This window comes from Vidua macroura, chromosome 29, assembly GCF_024509145.1.
Source record: "Vidua macroura isolate BioBank_ID:100142 chromosome 29, ASM2450914v1, whole genome shotgun sequence".
Classification (NCBI taxonomy): Eukaryota; Metazoa; Chordata; class Aves; order Passeriformes; family Viduidae; genus Vidua; species Vidua macroura.
The window spans coordinates 510,552-532,383 of NC_071599.1; the positions used below are offsets into that span (position 1 = coordinate 510,552).

Genomic DNA, 21,832 nt, shown 5'->3' on the forward strand with positions numbered 1-21,832 from the left:
CACCAGAGCCCGTGGGGCACCCAAAGACGTGGGACCCCCCGCGCCACTCTGCAGCCAATGTTGAGTGGTTTCACCATTTCCAGCTCGGTGCCCTTCTGCTTGCACAACATCTGGTGGGCTGCTGCCACCACCACAGTCCTGCCACTGCCACCACACAGGAGACACCCCTGTGTGAGCCTCAGAGTGTCCCTTCCTGTGTCAGCCCCCAAATCCCAAAATCCCAACCATCCCCACTGCTCCCACTCTAGAAATCCTGAACAAGGCAGCACTGTCCCCACTCAGTTGGGTCTCTGTCCCACGCCTGTCCCCAGCCATCGTGTGGCCCTGGCTGATAATACCTCAAGTGTTTGTGACCTCATTTCAGCTGAAGAGCCCTTTTTTTTTTTTTTTTTGGGGGTGTTTGTGCTGCCAGAGGACACTGTCCCCCTTGCAGCCCTCCCAAAACTGCGGAGCTCAGAGCAGTGCCCTCGTTGCTACGTCCCCTTGGGGGTTCAGCCCCAGGTCCTTTCTCAGAGAGGGACATCACAGTCTATGAGCTGTCAGGTGACAAGACCCCAAAGAGCAAGGAGATGGGTGACATCCAGCTTCTTATGAGGTTGCTCAGCCAAACTTCACCCCATGTCCCCGGAGACCCCCCAAAACACAGCAGCTCAACCCCTTGGAGGGATCAGCATCCTCCAAAGGGCTCCCAGATGGAATTTTCCCTGTGCTGAGTGCTGCAGGGGCCCAGCTGAGACCAAGGGTATATTTTGGAGCAGGAACTTGGGATCCTCTTTGCCCATTTGCTGGGAGGAGGAGGAGGAGGAGGAGGAGGAGGAGGAGGAGGAGGAGGCGGCAGAAATAGTGTGGCTGAAAGCTGAGCACTGGCAGAACAGCTTGGCACCATCAGAAATGAGCTCCATGCAGGGAACAGGGAGGAAAATAAAGAAAACCCCTAAAGCACTAAAAGAATGTTGATCTCACGCAAGCCCAGGGAGAGGAGGGCAAGGTCTGCCCTCAGCCTCTCAGGTAGATGGATGTGGCCTCTGCCCCCAAAAAAGGGTGTTTGGGGTCTCAGTGGTGCTGGGGCAGGGAGATTCCCTGCTCTGAGGGGTTGCATCGGGGTTTTCTTTGTTGCACCTCCAACACCTGGTGTCAGCTGTGGGGGAAAGTGGGCTGTGAGGTGCCCCCACTCACCCTGGTGAAGCCCCCCCTCAGCCCTGGCAGTGATTGATGCCAGTTTTGGGTGTCTCCTTCTATTTCTAGTTCCATGTCTGGCTTCGGCCACAAAGCTGGGATATTTTTGCCAAGTGGCCTTAGGACCAAATATCCTCAGTCTCAGATTTAAAAAAAAAAAAAAAAAATTTTTTTTTTTTTTGGGGGGGGGGGGTTCTTTGAGCCAAATTTCCCTGTGTTTGACCTGCACAGTGCCCTCCCAAAGTTTGGGGGTACCACAGCACCCTGTATCTTCACATGCACGTAAAATAAATATTTCCCAGCTTCTTGCAGACCGAAAATTATTCCCCCCAACACGGAGCTGAAGGCTTCAGGAGTGAACCGGGAGTGGCTGCAGGTTTAATATATCCTCGGCTTGGGGGTCCAGCGCGCAGGATCCCCCCCCTCGCCGCGCCTCCGCCCCTGCCGTCCTCCTCCTCCCCGGCGCGGGTGGGAGCCGCTGACTCATCTGCCATCATCATCCTCCCCCCCGCACGAGGAAGGGCAATTCGAGGGGCTGCATTGCAGACCCAACCGAGCCGGCAGACAAAAGCGACGCTGCTCCGCCCGCGGCTCACCGGCACAAAGAGCCCGGCCGGCACCGAGCTCACGGCTCCAGGCACCGCCCGCCCTCCGCAGGTAAGGGATGCGAGCCCGGGAGGATGCTCAGCGGGAGGATGCTTTTTTATTCCGGGAAGGATTTGGGTGGAGAGGGGGGGGGTGTTGGAATTTCTTTTTGATGGGGGGAAATGAGCCACAGCCAGCGGGGATTTAAGTGGAGAAAGGTGGTTTTGCTTCCATGGGATGAGCAGAGCACATTGAGACCGTGGGAAATGCTCTTTTTTAGGGGTGACAAGCGACACGAGAGGGTTTTTTTTTCCCCACATTCATTCCCTTTTATTGGATATTTTATTATTTTACTTGTTACTAAACTCTCTTTTCCCCTGTCTTGTCACTAAAATCCAATTTTTCACCATTTGGAGCTTAAAAATCCATGTCCGCAACACCCATCACCATTAATAATTCTCTGCTGTTGTGCTGCAAAAAACTCACGGATAGATCCCTAGGGATGGACCCCCCCAGGGATAAATTCCCCAGGAAGAGCCTATTTTAAAGTCCTGTGGCTCAGTTTACCCGGCGGGGGTGACACAGGAGCCTTTCACAGCCTCTGAGTGACATCCAGAACCTTAAATTTAGCAGCTGACCAGCCCTCATCGCACAGACAGGGCACGATCCAAAGAATGCCTGAATCATCCTCGAGAATTCTGATTCCCGAGATTTAAGACAGGGAATCAGCGGGGAAATAAGGATGGTTTGGGTTAGTCTGCTTTTTTTTTTCCCCACCTCCGGTGCCAGTCGAGGAGGTGAATGACACAACCCTGCCGGGGAGAAGCCAGGCAGTGACTCAGCTGCCACCGCCAAGAAGCTGATCCACGTCTTGTCCTGCTCTTTCCCAATTTTTGGTGGATCGGGGTGGGGCTGCAGTGGGGGGAATTCTGCAGCAGGGACGGATGGATGGCACTGCAGGGATGGGTGGGGTGTGGTGGGAATGCCGGGCGAGGCTCCTTCCAGCCCTTTCTAGAGGGTTCGGTCATGGGAGGGAGGGATGGGGTGGGATCGGGGGGGAGGGGGCTGCACAGGGACCCCCTCCTCACTGCCCACTCCACGGGGATTTGGCACAGGGAAAGGTGTGGAGGTGTGGAAAAAGGGTTTGTTTGGGTGCTGCTCTCCCACCTCTGCTCCCCAGAGCTGGCAGGATGGGTTTCAGGAGGAGCAGTTGGGAAGGGGATAATCCCCACCCTGCCCTCCCCTCCTGTGCTGCCTGGATGGGGAAACTGAGGCACGGCGTGACAAATCCCTTGGGCCCCTTCCGAATTACGGTGCAGAGAAGGGTGTGGATAAAACTGGCAGAGCCCAAGCCTGCAGTTAGACACAGCCTAGAGTCAAACCTCAACAACGCCATGCTCTCCTCCACCATAAACTCCTTTTTAGGGGATTATCCCCTTTTTAGGGGATTATCCTACGGGGCAGGGTCAACATGGCAACACCTGAGATTTCTGGCCACTTTGCGGGCAACTCCTGTGTCTTTGGTAGAGCTTTTCTCTTCCTCTTCTTTCCCCTCATGCCCTTCACAGCCTGAAAATGCTGGACACCATCAGCAGCCAGTACGACTCCTTCATCTACTGGAGGATGCCGATCCCACGGCTGGACATGGCCGAGCTGGAGGGGCTGGGGCTCGCAGACATGGCCCTCTACAAGCCCAAGGGAGGGCTGGCCAAGCTCGGGGACCAGGGCAGCCAGGACCTCTCCCAAGAAGAGGACAGTCTGCTGCAGTTCAACAGCTTTAACTTCTGGCGAGCTCCCATTGCCAGCATCAGCTCCTTAGATTTCGATTTAATCTGAAGCCCTCCCTGCCCCTCCTCACCCCCCTGCTCTCTCTTTTTCCGCCAGCCATGCCAGGATTTGGTTTTGTTGTCAGTTTGGAGGCTGTTGGGTTGGGGTTTTTTTGTTGGTGGTTTGTTTTTTTTGCCATTCCTCACTCACTCAGCGGTTCACCGCGGCCTCGATGGTGATGGGCTCCCTGAAAATCTCCAACCCCTCTCCCTATTTTCCTCCTGGAATCACAACGGTGCCAGTAACAGCACTGGGGGCAAACATGAGGGGAGGGGGCAGAAACAGCCCCCCTCATTGCCCCTCTCTGTTCCCAGAGGGTTTGGGAGGTGCCACCCCCCCTGTGTCAGCGTGACCATGGCTGTCCCCACCCTGTGTGACAATTTCTCAGCTCATTTCCCATGTGCTTTTTTAAGATACTTATTAGTGCAATGAAGAGCAATGGGAATCGCCCTCGTTTTGCAGAAAGCATCGACCCTCTGTGCTCCCCAGGCCCAATTTCTCAAAATTCTGCTTCGTCCCTTAACCTTCCCCTCAGGGATGCAAGGTGGAAGAGGCAGAGATGTGCCCAAGATATCTTGAGAAAAAGAATCACTTTGAGCCTTGTGGTGTGAGCCCAAGCAGAAAAAAATATGTCCAGGAGGGTAAATAGACATGGAAATGTTCTGACCTTGCTTAGTGAGGTCAAGGCTGGGTGTTTATTGCCCCAAATTTGATTTTTTCATCCTTTTTTTATGCCCCACGTGGTTTATTCCCGGTGCAACTCCTGACTGGGACAGATGCTGGGTACATTGTGGGGTTTGGAAAGGTAATGGGGCAGAGCTGAAAGATGGATCTTACCCCCAGATGAAAATATTTCAGGTTTTCCACCCACTTAATCAAACCCTTTAAAAGCAACAACAAACAACGCTGCATTCATTCAAGTAGAAGCCTTGAGTTTTCTCTGGGGAGATTTTCACCTGCTGAGGTTTACTTCTGAGCATCAGCTTAAAATTGGGGTAAAAAAAACCCAACCTGGAATAATTTTTGGCTTTTAAACAGGGGTTTTTTTTGTTTGTTTGTTTGTTCTGGGTTTTTTTTTTTTGCTTTTTTTTTGGTTTTTTTTTTTTTTTCTTCCCCAGGATTGTTTTCTGGGATTGATTTGTCTTCTTGAATGTGCTTTTTTTGGAGTTTGATTGGGATTAAGTGATGTGAAGCATCCCAAAATCATCCTGAGAGTTGCGGGGGTACATGGCTGAGGCAGCACTTAAAAAGTGCCAGAAATAGGCAAAAAATTGGAAAAATCTGCATTCTACTATGAAAATTGGATGCAGCTCTCCTGTAATCGGCAGAAATAATCAAGTGTGCTTATTTTGAACCATCTGTGTAAAACCAGAGACGAAAAATGTAAACTCTCCTCTGCAGAGCTGCTTGACTTCTTGTGTTCCCAGCTAGGAAAACCTGCCAGAGTAGTATTTATTATGAAACTTTAAATAAAATCCGTTCAAAACATACACAGTCCTGTGGACATGTAGACTGACATCAAGGTCTTTAGCATTAAAATGTCTCAAATCTCTTCATGGTGAGCTAGGAACTCACCCCCGTGTCTTCGCACATGCTGTGGAAGACTTAAGCGTGGAAAAACTAAGCCTAAAAGATTATTATAAGCACATTAAAGATATTATTTACACTTCGGCTTTTCCAAGCCTCGCAGGAAAACACCCCAGAGAAGAAATAGGCCCCAGAGCTCCAATTTTACCTCAAAAAAATGACTTTTTGGGCAAGTCAAGGGTAACACACCTTGGAGAGGGCGGTTTGGCAGCCTGAGGGGAGCTAAATCCTGGACTGGAAGGCACTCAGAGGTGACCGATATGCCCAACCTGTTGAAACACATACATCTAAACACAAATATATTTACAAACCCTGAACATGAAAGTTCCAAAACACATCTAAACCACCCCCCCTCAGCGAGGCACCGCCGCCATTTTATACTTGGCGCAAAAACGCCTCTGCCGGATCTAACTCCAGGGACCCGTCACGGCGCGCCAATCCCACTGATTGATATCCTTCCGCCAGAGGAAAACACTCCCCTGCCAGACCTCTCCCGACGGCCTCAGGGCGGGAAGGACGACGGAGAAAGGAAGGAGAAATCCCCGCATTCCGCACAGTTCCCGCTGTGACACAGCGATTGCGGGGCCAGCCCGGTCTTTCTGCGCCGCTCCGGAGGACTCTTTTGTCGAAGGTCCTATATCCTTCCGCCTCCTCACGGGCTCGCCGCCGGGGCCGCCATTTTGTGAGGCGGCGGCGGGAGGGGTGGCGGCGGGAGGGGCGGGGCGGGGCGGGGCAGGCACCGGCCCGGGAGGGGCCGAGGCGCCGTGGCGCCGTTAGGGAGGCCGGGACCGCTGGGGCGAGGGCGATCCTCGTGAGGGGCTCTGGGGACCCCTGTGAGGGGAAGGGCTGCGATCTTGGAGGTCTGAGGAAGGAGGACCCCTGTGAGGCGTTCAGAGGACTCCCAGTGAGAGAATGGTCTGGGCGACCCTCTGAGAGGGGCGATCTTGGGGGTCTGAGGAGGTGGGACCCCCGTGTGGTGGATGCTCGCCCAGAGAACAAATCCCATCACAAACATCCCATCTCGCCCTTCATTCTTAACACCGCGGCGAGTTCTCAATCTCTTCCCTTTAGCAAACGCCAAAACCACCTCAGGTAAGGTCTTAGGGGACCTCGAGTGTGAAAACCTTGGGAAAAAAAAAAAGTAAGATTGCTCTCCAGTAGAGGGCAGATGGGTATTTAGGAAAGTAAAAGTGCTGAAATGTAGCCAAACACGCCCAGCTGGTGCTTCCTGCCCCTGAATGTTTTAACTAGGCGAGGTAAGGGAGGAGGATCCTACTCCTGGTGTAAATAAAGGTGGTTCCAGTGCGTGTGGCTACTCGTGGGCCTGGCCAGGCCCTGCTCCAGGTCTGGAGAAAATGGATTTGGCTGATTGCAACAGAGGAATAATGAGAATTCCTGCCTGTGCCAAATCCTGAGAGTGGAACCGTGTTGCTTTGCTCTTTACCGCCAGTGTTGAGTGTTTTGCTTGGTGTAAACACTGAGTAAGGAAATTCCTGGGTAAGCAGGTCTAAGGATGTGTAGGTTACTCCTTATTTATTCTATCCCATATTAGATGGGAATAAATAGATTTCCCGTTGTTCCTTGAGCCTTATTTTTGGCTTATTTTTATTATTTAGCTTGGTTCTAAGTGCAAATTCTTTTTGAGTAATCCCAGTTTTTCTAATAACTCATCAGGTCAATTTTGTGTATTTGGGGAAACCCAAACTGCTGTTTCTCTGCAATCTTGAGGCTGCTGAAAAGTTTTGGGAAGCTTTTTGGCCTCATCCTGCAAACACTTCTGCGTGTGAGTAATTCTTCGGTTAAGTGGGACTGTTCACCTTTGTGAATGTTTGCGTAGTAATCAGAGAGTACTTTTGAAATCCCAGATCCTGCCATTCCCACCCAGAAAGGGCTCAGGAACAGCCCTGTCTGCTGCTCTGAGAGGTGAATTTTGTATTTCCCACGAGATGGCATCAGCAACCACTTTAATCGTAACAAAACCATTTAATTTAACACTTCCAGATAAAGACTTTTCTCGTCTCTTTTCCGTTTTTTAAACGGGAACAAGGATCTTAGCTGGGCTAAAGGGGAATCTGGTTACAAGGTGCTGAAAACTCCAGGCTTGGGCTGTTTTCACCTGCCAACCCAAGTATTCTGTGAAACAAAGCTGATAAACTTGCTAAATCAGGTAAAAGAGAGAGAAAAATCAGATTGCAAGGGTTAAATGAGCAGAACTTTAGGTGAACTTCCCTCTGTGTGCCTATAATCTGTTGATCTATGCCGGGGCTGAGGAACAGGATCTCTTTTTTTCCCCTTTTAAAGAGGAATTGTGGGTTCTCTGCACTGAGCTTGCGCCCATTTAGGTAATTTCCTGTCCCATTCTTACGGAGTCTGCATTGAATAGGAGCTACTATGGTCAATTGCAGGAAGAAACATTGTTTTTGGGGCTGAGAAGGCTTGTTTATCTCATTTCAGTCAATATCTCATTGGAGTGAGCGTGCTTTTTGGGTGATTGATTGATTGATTTAATCCCAGTTCAAACTTAATTAAAGAAACACTGATGGATACCAATAGAAAGAACTTAAGTCTTATTAAATTTTAAATGAATCACCATGTCTGATGTTGCAGCCCTTGATGTGCTTTAACAGTTATTTTAAAAAATAAATAATAAAAATGGAAACCTACTGCTGCAGAAATGAATTGACTGGTACATACAAACCTGGATAAATAGTTCAGACTGAAATTGTCTCAAATGTTTCCCGTCCCCATGTTGAGGCTCTGACAACTCCTTACAGAAAGGTTTGTGTTGGTTTGTTTTTTTTTTTTTTTATCATCTTTTATGCTGTTTGACCTTTAATTAACTTTGAATTTAGGAATTTGATAAAATGGAAGTTTATCTAATCCCCTCACTTCTCAATTCCGTTCTCTTCCCCAAAGCTAAGCATTTTTTTTTCCTGGAGTCTAGAGACAAGTAATTTAAATTCTTGAAGCTGCTGGTACCACAGCACTGATTTGTTGACCCGTGGTGCTCAAGTGTTTTCCTCTCTGGCACCCACCACAGGTCAGGTCCCAGTTTCCTGCACTGGGAGCAGGATGCAGCCAAGGGAAGGGGCAGGGAAGGAAGCTTAGCAGAGCCAGGGCTGCTGAACTGCTGCCTCCGATTCCAGGGCTTTTAATTTGTGTGCTGGTCCTTATTAATGTGCACAAAATAAAATTATTAAGGCTGGAAAACACCTCCGAGATCATCAATCCAACCTTCAAATGGACTTGGTGATCTTGGAGGTTGTTTGGGCCTTCCAACTACTCTGGGTTTACCCTGAAAACTTTGTTTTGCTGAGCTGTAGGGGTGTTATTTTCTTTCTCCTGCTAAAACCTACTGTATTCCCACATTGTTTTCCATAATCCCAGGAGTCTCAAGCCACACACTCAAGCCTTTCCCTTCAGTTTCTATTCAAGGAAGAGAGTAGGAAACCCTGTCTCTTTTCTCTGGTGTTTGCTTTATTTCCCAGGGTAAGAGGGAGGAAGTGGTGGAAGCAGAAGCTGTGGATTGTGCCACCCGAGTGCCACTGTGCCCAGAGCCACCTGTCCCTGCCAGCCTCTGGCAGCAAGGTGAGGAGCAGCCAGGTTCAATTCCAGAAGGAAAACATTCCAGCTCCTGTGAGCCTGTGGGGCACCGTGGGGTCTGAGGGCCGAGTGTCCGTGGGGCTTCTGTTGGCGCCACTTAAACCACGCTGGAATATTTTGGGTTTTTTCCTGGAAACCCAACGCCCTCAGGAGGAGAAATGCCAAGTTGGCCATTGTCTCTTTGGTAGAGACTTTTCCTTTATCCCGTGGGGATCGTCCCAGTCTGGGAGTAAATCATCCAACCGATGAAACTCCAACCTGTTACTCCATCATTTCTCTAAAACTTCATACTGGGCCATTAATATCAGCCTCAGTCCACCTTGTCCTCCCATTAAACTGCCCGGGGCACTGTAATCTCGTTATTTTATGAGGCAGATACAAATGGTGTTCAGCAAAGCAGGGCACAGCTCCAGAGCTCTGTTTTGTTTCCTCAAGGGATGTCATTCCCCAGCCTTGCCTACTACCGCCAATTCTTCCAGCGTGTCCCAGGGATACTCGATTATTTGGATTAACTTCGGGGCAGGAAAAGAGGATTAGGAAGCAGAGGAGCTCTTTAATGCATGCACGGAGATGGGTTACATCAGTTCTGTCTGTTTACAGACTTGCCCTGCTGAAAAACAATTTTCTAAAGCTGTTAATTATTCTGTATTATTTGCCAAATTACTACAAATCATTCCTGGCTTGGGACCCGCCAGGAAGACAAAGGGGAAACTGTTTAGGTGGTGCTACCTTCAGTCGCTCACATGAGCTTTCTTCTCCCTGCTTGGCCAAACTCTGCCTTCCCAAAGTAAAAACTCATGTTTACAGATTTAAAATATTCATTCTCTGGAAATTTGCAGCTCTTGCATGTGCTTAAAGCTGCTTGGGAGCTTAGAGATGGGAATTATCCAGGAGAGCTTTCTACTCCTTTCTGGGCTGGGAGTTCCATTACTGAGGCATCAAAATGATACTTTTTTTTCCTTTTTAAGATGAAAATTTTTGACTTTGGATTCTGTCAGCCCCATTGGGGTGAAATACTCGGGTATTTCAGACTTGGAATTGCCTCCTCCTAAGAGGCAAGGAGTGGAACAAAGAGTGGGTGACTCCAAGGAACACAAGGTGGATACTCCTGGCTGGAGCAGAGCTGAGCCCAGGGGTCTCTCTGTGACAAACCTGGAGCTCAGGGGTTTTACTGGGATGATTTAGGATTCCCATAATCCTAAATCCAGGTCTCAGCAACAAAGCAGGAATGGCTCCTCATCCCTCTTTCAGGAGGAAAAATGTTTTTCTCATTTCCCTCCCAACTTTTCGTCACTGGTAAATGATATATTTTCCTTGCACCTTGGTTCCACCTCTTTCCAACCTTTGAAATTCATTCAGGTAGGATCTCAGTTACCTTCCCACATTTCCCTACGTGGTGTGGGAAGTACCACCAGCTTGGATCCACCTAATGACACTGTCACCTCCTAATCCTGGCATTTAGAAAGGAAAATTCCTTTTTTTTCCTCTCTTTTTGGTCAAATCCGGGGCTGCTCCTGCAGTGCCCCCTCCAGCCTCCACTCCTTGTCATGCCAAAAAGTTCTTTGAAACCTTGACCTGCAGAGATCTGAAGCTTTTCCACAAAATTCCACCCAGCCAGGTGATCTGATGGCTTATTCTGGGATGTCAATACCTGCATTGTTGGGAATGGGAAGAAATCCCAGCGTGCCAAAGCAGCTGGATTAGTGCTGAGCTGCCTGGGAATTCCAGCCTGAACACAGACGTTGTGCAAGGACCTGCAAATCCCAGGGACCAGATCTGGAATGGCAACAAAGATATTCTCTTGGTGTGTTGCTTTAAACATTTACAGAGGTGTAGAAGGGATTTTTCCCTTTTATCCATCATTTTCTTCTCCCAAAATTGTTAATTTTTTGATTGAGGCAACATCGAATGTTTGTCACATGGAGCATCTCACACTCTCAGGGAAACCATCCTCCATCCTTCACCTGTTTGTTTCAGGAAGAAAACACCCGAAATAAAAATTCCCTGGTTTTACAATATTTAGGCAAATATTCTACTTTCCACACTGGCCAGTGGTGTAAACTGGTGGCACATGGAAATCCAGATATGGCAGTCTGGGAGTCTGCTTGTCTTTGGAGATACAGATGTCACTTTTTTAAACTAAAATTTCTATTTTTAAAGAACTAAAACTTTTCTTAACATGGAGCTGATCTGTATTGTGCCTTCCCCACTGCTACCCTCAGTTATTGCCATCCTTCTCCCCAAAACAGGTGATTTTGCCAAAAAATCCCTTCAGCTGGGAAAAAAACTTCCCCTTTGGAAGAGGAAATGAAAAATAAAAAGTCCGTAGGGCTCATGGGAACTGGTTTGGGTTATTTTTGGAGGAAATAAAGCTCAGGACGTTGTCACCTTTTGGAGGGGAATCCCCTGATTTAATTTCTGGAAATATCCATGTACCAAAACTGAGGAGGATTTGATCTCTGCCTGGAATTCACACCCAGCTCTTCCACAGAAAAACAACAGGAGCTTTTTCAGCCAAAAGCAGCATTTTTTTGGTCAGTAAATTCCCTCCCACGGGAGCCCAGGCCGGGCCGTGCCGTGTCAGGGCTTTTCCTGCCCGCACCTCCTCCGGCTTCGTGCCGTTCCCGAGCCTGGCATTGCATCTGTGCCTGCATGGGCTGGAGAACCTTGTCTGTCTGCCCTCTCATGAGCACAGTTTGGGGTTAATTAGCACACTTTGGGGTTAATTGGACACGTGTTCCCCTCCTGTCGGCTGTGAGTGGTTTCAGTTATCCCAAATCTGGCTGTGATGAGCGGGGAAGGCCACAGAAAGCCCAACTCTGACCTCTGCAGACACCCAGGAAGGGGGAGCACAGACCTGGGGAGTCGGGCTGAGCGTGGGGCACCCTCCCTTCCACTTCCATCCCCTCCTCGGGGCAAATCTAATAATTTGATCACCTTTATCACATTGTTTTGATCACCTTTATCCCATTTTTATCTTTGGACCTTTATCACATTGTTTTGATCACTGAAGAAATCGGTGACAGACTCCCTGAGTGCTGGGACAAGAACACAAAGGCTTGCCCCCCCACCCTTTTCTACCAAGGGAAAATGCTTTGGAATGCAGAAATTTCAACATTTATGCTCATTTTTTGTTCAGTATTTTTTATTAAAATCCTGTGCCACTGTTGCGGTGCCCTGGCCCAGCCCTGGTCCTACACAGTAGGATGGGCTGGGCCATGTGTCCCCCTTCCTGGTGTCCCCAAGGGGGGTGACAGCAGCTCCCATCCCCCCCCCCCCCCAACAGAAAATAAATTAGAAATAATAAAAAAAAAGCAAAACCAGGGGGATGGGAGACATGGAAACCTTGTCACTGGATTGGGGACACGGGGATCCCTCTCACCCTGCTGGGGGCTGTCCTGGTGACATGGGGATGAGAGCTGGGGCAGTGGGGACCGTGCACCCCGGGGAAGGTGACAGCTCGGGGTCCCCCCAAGCTGCGGTTGGGATGTCCCGGGAGGGTGTCAGGGCCGCCCCGGGGCTGCGGGCAGCAGCAGTGGCTTGGGGAGCACGGGGGGCTTCATGGACAGGGAGCGCTCCAGGGCGCCGGGCCGGGGTCCCCAGGGTGTCCCCCCCGGTGTCCCCAGCGAGTGCATGCGGGTGAGGCCCCGCGCCGGCCCGGGGGGGCTCACGGGGGTCCCCCCCAGCGAGTGGCTCTGTGCCAGCGGCCGCCGCGGAGCCGGGGGGCTGTCGGGGGGCACGTCCAGGCGCACCGGGGCCCGGTCGTGGGGGCCGAAGGGGGGTCCGGGGCCCGCGGCACGGGGCAGCACCCGGTTAGCGAAGGAGCCGGTGCCCGGCGGGGTCACGGGCCTCGCCGAGCCCCCGTGCAGCCGCTGCACCTCCTCCCGGGCCGCCCTGCCCGGGGGCCCCGGCCCGGGGGGCTCCGCGGGGCCCAGCGCGGCGCTGTGGCCGCGCCGGGGCTCCCGGTCCCGGGGTGCCCGGGCCGGGGGCAGCGCGGGGGGCTCGGGCTCGGGGCAGTCCCGCAAGGCGCCGGCCCCGCCCTGCGGCGGCAGCGCGGGGTACAGGCGGGGGACGGGCGGCTGGGCCGAGGTCCGAGGGGAGCACGGCGGCTCCGGGGGGGCCTTGGGGACGGCGGGGCGCTGGCAGCAGGTGGCCACCAGCCCGGTGGCCAGCGCGCCCAGGGCGAAGGCGCCCAGCACGCAGCCCACGAGCACCGCCACCGGCACGGTCGCTTCGGCCCCCGGCCCGGGGTGCCGCACCCCTGCGGGACCACCCGTCAGCCCGGTGCCAGCGGGAGGGCCGATACCCCCCCAGAGACCCCCTGGTCCCGCTCACACTCCTGGGGTTCTCCCTCCCGGAGTCCTCCCATCCCTGGGGTCCCCCCTCATCTCTCTCCTGTTCCTGGGGTCCCTCCTGGTTCCTGGGATCCCCCCACCCCAGGGTCCTTCTCCTTCCCTGTGGTCCCTCTTCCACCCTTGGGATCTTTATCCTACCCCTGGGGTCCCTCTTCTGTTCCTGGGGTCTCGTACTTGTCTCCGGCATCCTCCCAACTCCGCAGTCCCTCTCCAGTCCTTGGTGCCCCCTTCCCCAAACCCTGGGGCTCCCTCCCACCCCTGGGACACCCCTCCCTGGTCCCCAGGGTCCCTCCCCAGGGTCCCCAGACAATGTCACTGACCGTGGGCCAGGTCTCCATCCTCGTCACTGTCCCCTGCAGCCCCTGTGAGAGCAGAGCAGGGTCAGGCCAGGCCCCCCTGTGTTCTTTGGAGCCACCCGTGTCCCCTCCACGTCTTCCCCATCCTCTGGCATCACCCACGTGTGCCAGAGCCACCCCAGTGTCACCGTGGTACCACCTGCATCCCCCCATGACCTCGTGTCTCCAGACATCCCCAAACATTCACAGTGTCCCCCATGTTCCCCCACTTCACCTTGGCAGGTCCCGCTGATCCCGAGGGATCCCTCCATGTCCTGCTGGAAGCCACTCCTGGGACACAGAGGGGACATCACTGTGTGTTCCCGCACACGGGGCAGGGCCCCAGGAGGTCGGGGATGGGAGGGACACTCACGGAAGGTCCTCGGAGAAGGGGATGCAGCCCCTGGAGGGCAGCCAGACACAGTAGGGGTCTCGGGCAGCCAGGCAGCTCCTGCGGGGACACGGGGATGCAGCTGCCATCCGTGTCCCTGTGCCCGTGTGTGCCCCTGTCCCCTCCCCTACCCTTGTGCCCTTGGACACTTCCATGACCTTGCACATCCTTGTGTCCCTCACTCATGCCCTTGCACACTCTCCTGCCTTTGCACGTTCCCATTCCCTTGCACATCCTCGTTCCCTCGCGCCCCTGTTCCCTCACCCCCTGCACCCCGAGCGCCCGCACGGCCCCGAGCGCCCGCACAGCCCCACTCACCCTCGGCAGGAGCCGTGGCGGCTGCAGCGGCTCAGGGGCAGCCGCAGCAGGCACCCGGCAAAGGCCACGATGAGCTCCCGGCCCGGCAGGTGCAGCTCCAGCCCCAACACCCGGCTGGGGACCTTGGCGCCCCGTGGGCTGCGGCACCTGCACCCGAGAGCACCCGGGGTCAGCACAGCCCCCCCCTGACACCCCCAAACCCCCACAGCACTCACAGCCCCACAGTGCCCAAGAGCCCCCCAGCACCACCAGCTCCCACAGTGCCCTGAACCCACCCCCCAGACCCCCCAAGCACCCCCAACCCCTCAGTGCCCACCAGCTCCCCAGCACTCCCAGTACCCATGGCCCCCACAAGCCCCCAGCCCTCTCCAGCATCCCCCGAGATCCTCAGACCCCAGCCCTGGGCACCCCATGCCTGCCCCTCACCGCCCAGGGTCGTAGAGGCTGATCTCCTCCAGCAGCAGTGTCTTGGCACTGCTGTCCTTGCTGTCCCCCAGCTCTCGGGTGTCCCCCGGTGCTGCAGTGCCCCCGGGGGGCTGCATGGCCTCGGGGTGCTGTGCAGCTGCCAGGACCTTCAGCAGCCGCCCATCCTCGGCACCCAGGAACAGCACAGTCTGGTTCCCACGGGGCCCCACGCCCGTGTCCACGGCCAGCTGGGTCAGCCTGTGGCAGGACATGGCCTCGCAAAGCCAGGCTGGGGCTGGGCTTTGCTTGGGGGCTTTCTGCACCCTCCCGTGGCCCCACACACCCTTCACAGGAGCCTTGGACAAGGACCATCCCCACCCTGCTGCACCCTCAGCCCGTGCACACCCTGAACCTCCTCACATCGGTTATTCCCCATGGCCACTCCATGGCCACTCCATCCACAAGTCCATCCCACCCCCGAGGCCACCCTGTCCCCGAGGCCACCCTGTCCCTGCACCTGGTGCCGGTGTGGGTGAAGAGGGGCCGCCCGCCCGCGGGGCTCACAGCGCCGTGCAGCAGCGGGTGCTCCTTGGCAAACACCAGCGTCTCGTCAGGGAAGTCCCCGGAGGTGACAACACCAGCAGCAGGTCCCATCCCGGCACAACTGCCCGGCCTGCGGCACAGCCGGTGTGGGGACACGGTGTCTGCGGCACCCGGGGGTGTCTCGGTGTGGGGTGGGGGCTACCTGGACTGGTACCTGGGTTGAGGGACCCTGTCCTCTGGCACTGAGGTCCAGGTGGCCCCACGGGGCTCGGCAAAGGGACCCTCGAACGACCGCTCCACGTCTGCCAGGTAGAAGGCGCAGACGGCCGAGCCAGGGATGCTGCGGTGACAGCAGGGGGGGACAGAATGGCTTTGGTTTGACCAGGGCTCCTCCATGTCCCAGGTGTGTCCCCATGCTCTGTTTCCTTGTGTGCTGCCCCTCTGTGTCCCCACGTCCCCATTTGAATCCATCCCCATGTCACCAGCACCCTGTCCCCACATCCCCATGTCCCTATGACCCCATATCCCCATGTCCTCACATCCCCACATCCCCACATCCCCACATCCCCATATCCCCATATCCCCATGTCCCCACGTCCCATGTCCCCACATCCCCACATCCCCATGTTCCTGCCTGTTGGGTTGGGTGCCAAAGAGGGCGAGAACAGCGGGGCGCCCATGCAGGGTCTGGGGAGGTGTCACGGCCTCCAGGACATCGAAGTAGAAGACGGTGTCCCCAGGGACAGAGCACTGCAGCCGCACCTTCAGGAAAGACGTCCAGCGCCGCTCCAGCACCCGCGGGGAACCACCGTGGTCATTGCGGCACACCCGGGCCACCCGGGCCACCAACACCTGCACAGGAACCCGGGTCAGCACCTGGACACCTGAGGTCAGCACCTGGACACCCTCAGGGTCACCACCCAGGGGACCTGGGCACCTCTGGGCATAGGTGCTGTCCCTTCAGGCACCTCAGGCTGGCACCCAGGGGGTACCCACAGGCCTGACACCATGGTGAGGGGCTCAGGCATCTCCCCTGCCTCGACCCCCCCCGGCTGCTCCCCCTGTGCCCCCCATCCCGGCACCCACCTTGCCCAGGGCACTGAGCTCCACTGCCACCTCCCTGAAGAAGAAGTAGACGTAGGGGCCGTAGGGCAGCACCTGGACAAAGTGGGGTTCTGGGGGGGCCAGGGGAGGTTGGAGGGACCATCAGCCCCCGCCACCTCCTGTCCTTGTCCCACACCCTTGTGCTCAGCCCCTCCCCTGGATCCTGCCCCCCTGTACCCCCCACATTGCAGCCCTGCATCCCCAACCCCATCCCCACATCCCCCTGCCCCACTCTGCCGCACCCCTCCACACCTGTAACCCCCACCCCACACCCTCCTACACCCCTGTACCCCCATCCCATCCCCACAGACCCCCACAGACACCCTGTACCCCCATCCCATCCCCACAGACCCCCCACTTTGGGGTACCCTGCAGCCAGCGGGAGCTGTATTTGAGGGTGCGCAGGGGAGCCTGCCCGGGGCTCAGGCTGCGGTAGATCACGGCATCACTCGCCTGGAAATCGGCCACCGTGGCCGAGTACAGGCTGCCATCTGCGGGGGGGGGAACACGGGGTCACCCCTGTGCCCCTCCTGCCACTACCGTGTCCCCCCGCCTGCCCAGCACCCACCGACAAAGAGGGCGACGATGCTTTGCTTGGCGTCAAAGGGGCACCGGGCCTGGCCACTGACCTCGTCACCCTGCTGTGCCAGGCTGCTTACCTGGGGGGGGGACACGCCCAGAGGCCGTGAGACCCCCCCCAATACTCAGCACTCCCTTATGCCATCCCCAGCCCCAACACAGATTTGGCTGAGAACCTCCACGCTCATCACACATCTGGGAACTGCCCTGCTGGGGCTGAGACCCCCCAGTTCATCACCCCCAGCAGGCTGCGAGCCCCCCTCACCCCGGGGTTCCCCAGCCCCGGGGTTTCCCCACCTGGTAGGTGCGGCACAGGGGGCTGAAGGCGTTGGTGCCACAGGCCAGGAGGGTCTCGGCATCACGGGGCACCAGCACCCGGATGTAGTTGTGACACTCGTCCTGTGGGGGGGACAACAGGGGGACCCCGGCGTCACCACCTTCTCATACCCTGAGCCCTTTCTGCCCCACCCCTTGTACCTTCAAACCCCGCACCCTAAACTCCTGCACCCCAAATCCCCGCATTCTCAACACCGCTGCCACCCCTTGTAACCTTCGACACCCTCTCACCTGCCGCCGGCCCCGCATGGCGCAGTTCTCCCTGTCCTGCGTCTCCCAGGTGAGGTGCTGCCAGGTGAGACAGCCCGGGGGGTGGGTGGGTGGGCACAGGGAGCCTCGCCCTGTGTTGCCCCCCTTGTCCCTAGGGTCGCTGTCCCCGTCCCCCTTACCCGCTCCGGGTACAGCGTCCCCTTGTCCTGACGCAGGTCGAAGGCGTAGATGTGGTCCCTGAGGGGAGGCGGTGAGTGTGCAAGGGGACACGGGGGTGTGCAAGGGGACACGGGGACAACACGCCAGTCACGCGCACGGGGGACTGCAGGGTCACGCATGGGGGGAAGGAACAGGGGGAAGGAACAAGCACTGACAAGCGCGTACGAGTGTGCAAATCCTTGCACAAGCACAGATGAGGATGCTCAAGCACGGACGCGCAGGGGAGCCGTGTCCTGGCACACGCGAGTGTGCACCGGCGGGCCCGGTTGCGCTCACCGGGCAGCCACGAAGAGTGTCCCGTTGAGCCGCAGCATCCGCTGGAAGTCGAGGCCGAGCCGGGCCGTGCCGTTGTCCCCCCGGAGCCCCCCGAAGCGCGGGTACGCGGCGGTGACTGCGGACCGGGGGGACACGGTGAGACCCCGCCAGCCCCGAGCCCCCGGGCGCCCCCCGAACCCCGCTCACCTGCCAGCCCCACGGTGCTGCGAGCCACCAGGTCCCGCGGGAAGGGCTGGGCGGGGGTCCCGGCGAGGAGGACGAGGACGAGGACGAGGGGCAGCAGGACCCCCGACATCGCGGGTGGGGCTGAGAGCGACCCCCCCGCCCCGCCCCGGGCTGCGAGAGGGGGGAAACTGAAGCGCAGGGATGGGGGCGGAGGGGGGACAGTGTGGGGACAGTGTTCCCAGTGTCCCCAGTCCTCGCGGTGCTGCCCATTACCCCTTCCCAGTGTCCGTACTGCCCCTGCTCCAATGTTCCTGTCCCAAAGTCCCCAGGACCCCCGTCCCAGTGCTCCCAGTGCTCCGGGAGCTGCCGCCAACAGTGCCGGGACATTTCCCCCAGCACAGGAGCGCAGCCCCAGTGCCCCATTGTCCCAGCACCCCAAAACATCCCCCAACACCCCGACATCGCTCTCACAGCGCCCCAAAACACCCCCCAACACCCCAGCACCCTCACAACAGTCAGCGTCCCACCCAAAGCCCTAAAATACCCCAACCCCCCCCAACACGACACTCCATGGCCCCATACAGCACCCCACAACACCCAACCTACACCCCAAAGCCACCCTAAACCCACCCTGTCCCAACTCTCCACCACTCCCTGCCCCAACATCCCCCAACCCCCGCCCCTCCCGACCCCTCGGCGCTCGGTACCGGCTCCGCTCCCCGCTCGGTCCCGAGCGGCTCCGCCCCGGAACGGGCCGGGACCGGGCACCGGCCGGAGCGGGGCCGGGGGCGGGACCGGGGACCCCCGTGGGACTCCACGGCCCCCGCCGCGGGACTCCCCCCGCGGCCACCCTATAGATAGGCGTTAATCCCCGTTAATGAGATGATCCTCATTAACTGCCGAGGGGTGGGGGGGGTTTGCACGCGCGTGTGCGCGGGCACGGCTGTGACCCCCCCCTCCCCCTTGTCGGTGCGCGCTCCCGCGTGCAGCTGTCGGCGTGAGACCCCCCCCCCCGCACACGCGTGTGCGGTGTGGCGGCCACCCGTGTGTCCCCCCTCTCTCCCCAGAGCGGTGACCTGTCACCTGCACCAAAGTGTGGCCACTTGCCTCGCCCAAGTGGCGACCGAGAGCTACTGGGAGTTACTGGGACATACTGGGAACTGCCCCCGATGTCCCGCTCAGGCTCCGGTTCCCAAGTGTTATCGGCTGCTCCGGGGCGCAGAGGGGACCCCTGGGGACATGTCAGGGGTGGAGGACGCTGGGGACACCCCGAGACTCGCGGGGGGGGGGGGGGGGGGGGTGCCGGGGGTCCCGAGGGGGCGGGCAGGGGGTGACACCTGCTGGCATGGCCTGGAACGGCACCGCTCGGGGACCGAAGGGGGCGATGTCCCCGGACCGATGGTGGCAGCCCTGGGGACACCGCGGTGTCCCCGGAGTGTTGATCGCGTCCCCCTGAGGGGTGGCAGCATCCCCAGGGGTAGCCACGGCAGGTGACAGTGTGGCCAGTGCGGGAACGCGGAGGACATGGACACACATGGGGACACAGCGGGCATGCACAAGACAAACGAAGACACACACAGGACAAGGGGGGGACACACGCAGGACACGGGGGACACACAGAGCACGGGGGACACACAGGGCACGGACACACAGAGGACACAGGACCACAGGACGCATGGCGACAGAGACAGGACGTGGGCATGCAGCACACAGGGCGACATGGGACATGGCAACACAAAGGGCGCACACAGGACACACGGGGGACACACGCAGCACACGGGGGACACAGAACTGTCCCCGCTCTCCGGTCATCGCCCGTGGGCGGGGCCTTTCCCGGTGGCCCTGCAGGGGGCGCAATCGCCGGCGCGGGTGAGGTCCCGCCCCCGGAACGCGTCAGGCCCCGCCCCTTCTTATAGAGGCCCCGCCCCCGACATGGCGAGCGCGCGCGTGCTCGTGCACGCGCGGCGCGCGGGGGCGGGGGGGGCGGCGGCGTTCGGGCAGGTCCGGGGGGGGGACCGGGGGGGATTGGGGGGGATTGGGGACGGTGAGGGGGCTGGGGACTATGGGGGAATGGGGGGGGCCACAGTGCAGGGGAGGGGGAGCGGCCGCTGCAGCGTCGAGGCCGTCGCGGTGCGGTGACGGCGGCCGCGGTGTCCCCGCAGAGTGTCACCGGCGTGTTCTGCCCCGCGCACATGGACGTGGCCCTGGTGAGCTGCGGGCTGGAGCACGGCCACTTCCTCATCTCCGATGTCCCCTTCCCCGGCTCCACCGTTACCGTCCTCAAGGTGCGCGGGGCCACCAGCCCCGGTGTTTCCCCGGGTGCCACCGCGTCCCCCCGGGGAGCCACCGCACCCCTGATGTCCCCTGTCCCCGCAGAGACCCCCCTTCTGCCCCGCCAAGCTGGGAGGGGCCACGCCGGGTGACCGGGAGGGACAGCCGGGGGTGGCCGCAGCAGTGGCCGTGCTGCTGGAGGCTGCCTGCGGCCACGTCCTGCTGACCCGCCGAGCCACGACCCTGCGCCACTTCCCCAACGTTTGGGTGCCACCAGGTGAGTGCGAGGACGGGGGACAGGAGCTCTGAGGTCACCTGACCCCTCACTCAGGTGGGGGCAGGTGTTTTGGGGTCCTCTGACCCCTGTCCCCCCACACAGGTGGGCACTTGGAGCCAGGAGAAGAGGTGAGGTGATACCGTGGGGAGGGCAGGGGGTGCCCAGGTGAGTACGGGGACACAGGTATCCCCTGACACCCCGAACCCCCAGCTGGTAGCCGCAGGGCTGCGGGAACTGGCCGAGGAGACAGGGCTGCACCTGGAGCCCGGGACCTTCTCGTGGAACCTGCTGGGCCTCTGGGAGGTAATGACCACCCCGCACCCGGGGTTGGGCAGGGGGTGACATCCCCAGGTGTCCACCCTGCCCCACGGTTCACCCCTGCTCCCCACAGTCCCTGTTCCCCCCCTCACTCAGCTGGGGGCCACCGCGCTGCCACCACATCGTCGCCTACTTGGGGCTGCGCTCGGCCGAGCCCCGACAGCAGCTGCAGGTGGGGGGCACCTCCATGGGTGGGGCCCCTCCATGGGTGGGGGGCACCTCCATGGGTGGGGGCACCTCCGAGGGGGTCCCTCCATGGGTGGGGGGCCCCTCTTGGTGTTGCAGTCCCTCTCTGGAGGTGGGTCTCTCTGAGGGTGGGGGTCCCTCCATGGCTGGGGTGTCCCCCCTGAGGTTGGGGTCCCTCCAAGGTTGGAGGTCCCTATCGAGGTTGGGGTTCCCCCCCCATGGGGGTCCCTCCCTCCACGGGGATCCATGCCCAGGCCCGGTTGTGTCTGAGCCCGTGTGAGGTCAGTGCCGTGGCCTGGCTGGAGCCTCCAGTCCTGGAGGCCATCGCTGCCACCGAGGATGGAGCCGAGGGATCGAGATCATCCCCTGGAGAGCTGCCGGCCACTGTGGGGTGAGACACCCTTGGCACCGTGGGGACAGCGACACGAGGCTGGGAAACACCTGGGGCTGTCCAGCCTCCTCATGGCCCCATCCCTGACCCCGTTCCCTGTCCCAGGATCACAGAGCTGAGCGCCCACGGCTTCCGGAGCTCCCAGATTCCCACCGGGATCCTCCTGCGTCGGGCCCCAGCCCACGGCCCCGACCTGGAGCGCGTCAGCACTGGCACCAAATTCGCGCTGGGGAGGTGGCGGGCAGGGCCCGGCCAGGGGCAGCAGAAATAAATTTCCAGCAGGATCCCAGTCCGTGTCGGAGTGGGGCCGTGGAGACGCCAGGAATGGGTTTCTGTGGTTTCAGGTGGATTCCAGGGGAATGGAGCAGGGATGGG

The 21,832-nt window shown here is 58.3% G+C and overlaps 3 protein-coding genes across 6 annotated transcripts; 2 read left to right on the forward strand and 1 right to left on the reverse strand.

Annotated features, from left to right (window-relative positions):
* The first annotated feature begins 1,607 nt into the window (after window positions 1-1,607).
* MLLT11 (MLLT11 transcription factor 7 cofactor) lies at window positions 1,608-5,078 on the forward strand. The gene is made up of 2 exons (XM_054001397.1): window positions 1,608-1,833; window positions 3,330-5,078. The coding sequence occupies exon 2, from the start codon at window positions 3,337-3,339 to the stop codon at window positions 3,595-3,597; it is 261 nt and encodes an 86-aa protein (XP_053857372.1). The 5' UTR covers window positions 1,608-1,833; window positions 3,330-3,336; the 3' UTR covers window positions 3,598-5,078.
* A 7,112-nt stretch (window positions 5,079-12,190) lies between these two features.
* SEMA6C (semaphorin 6C) lies at window positions 12,191-18,403 on the reverse strand. Its single transcript, XM_054001239.1, has 17 exons — window positions 18,036-18,403; window positions 17,850-17,964; window positions 17,534-17,591; window positions 17,376-17,432; window positions 17,106-17,207; window positions 16,798-16,888; window positions 16,598-16,720; window positions 16,212-16,300; window positions 15,760-15,977; window positions 15,340-15,465; window positions 15,100-15,255; window positions 14,604-14,840; window positions 14,178-14,324; window positions 13,842-13,919; window positions 13,704-13,759; window positions 13,454-13,495; window positions 12,191-13,039 (listed from the first exon to the last, which is right to left on the reverse strand). Exons 1-17 carry the CDS (start codon window positions 18,142-18,144, stop codon window positions 12,282-12,284), a joined length of 2,562 nt encoding a protein of 853 aa, XP_053857214.1. The 5' UTR covers window positions 18,145-18,403; the 3' UTR covers window positions 12,191-12,281.
* A 1,536-nt stretch (window positions 18,404-19,939) lies between these two features.
* Window positions 19,940-21,782, forward strand: NUDT17 (nudix hydrolase 17). 4 transcript variants are annotated; one of them, XM_054001244.1, is made up of 8 exons: window positions 19,940-20,015; window positions 20,177-20,299; window positions 20,391-20,562; window positions 20,665-20,690; window positions 20,773-20,865; window positions 20,954-21,052; window positions 21,249-21,457; window positions 21,563-21,782. In XM_054001244.1, the coding sequence occupies exons 1-8, from the start codon at window positions 19,947-19,949 to the stop codon at window positions 21,726-21,728; spliced, it is 957 nt and encodes a 318-aa protein (XP_053857219.1). In that variant the 5' UTR covers window positions 19,940-19,946; the 3' UTR covers window positions 21,729-21,782. The 4 variants fall into 4 exon arrangements, with proteins under 4 accessions (XP_053857219.1, XP_053857220.1, XP_053857221.1 ...); XM_054001245.1 differs by having other exon boundaries at window positions 21,321-21,457; XM_054001246.1 differs by having other exon boundaries at window positions 20,177-20,221.
* Window positions 21,783-21,832: the final 50 nt, after the last annotated feature.

Coding starts and splice junctions, on each gene's coding strand:
- MLLT11 (XM_054001397.1), top strand. CDS start 3,337: ATGCTGGACACCATCAGCAGCCAGTACGACTCCTTCATCTACTGGAGG.
- SEMA6C (XM_054001239.1), bottom strand. CDS start 18,144: ATGTCGGGGGTCCTGCTGCCCCTCGTCCTCGTCCTCGTCCTCCTCGCC. Junction 17,965..18,035: donor CAGCACCGTGGGGCTGGCAG/GTGAGCGGGGTT, acceptor CCCGGTCCGCAG/TCACCGCCGCGTACCCGCGC. Junction 15,256..15,339: donor GACAGGGTCCCTCAACCCAG/GTACCAGTCCAG, acceptor GCTGTGCCGCAG/GCCGGGCAGTTGTGCCGGGA.
- NUDT17 (XM_054001244.1), top strand. CDS start 19,947: ATGGCGAGCGCGCGCGTGCTCGTGCACGCGCGGCGCGCGGGGGCGGGG. Junction 20,866..20,953: donor ACCTGCTGGGCCTCTGGGAG/GTAATGACCACC, acceptor TGCTCCCCACAG/TCCCTGTTCCCCCCCTCACT. Junction 21,053..21,248: donor AGCCCCGACAGCAGCTGCAG/GTGGGGGGCACC, acceptor GGTCCCTCCAAG/GTTGGAGGTCCCTATCGAGG.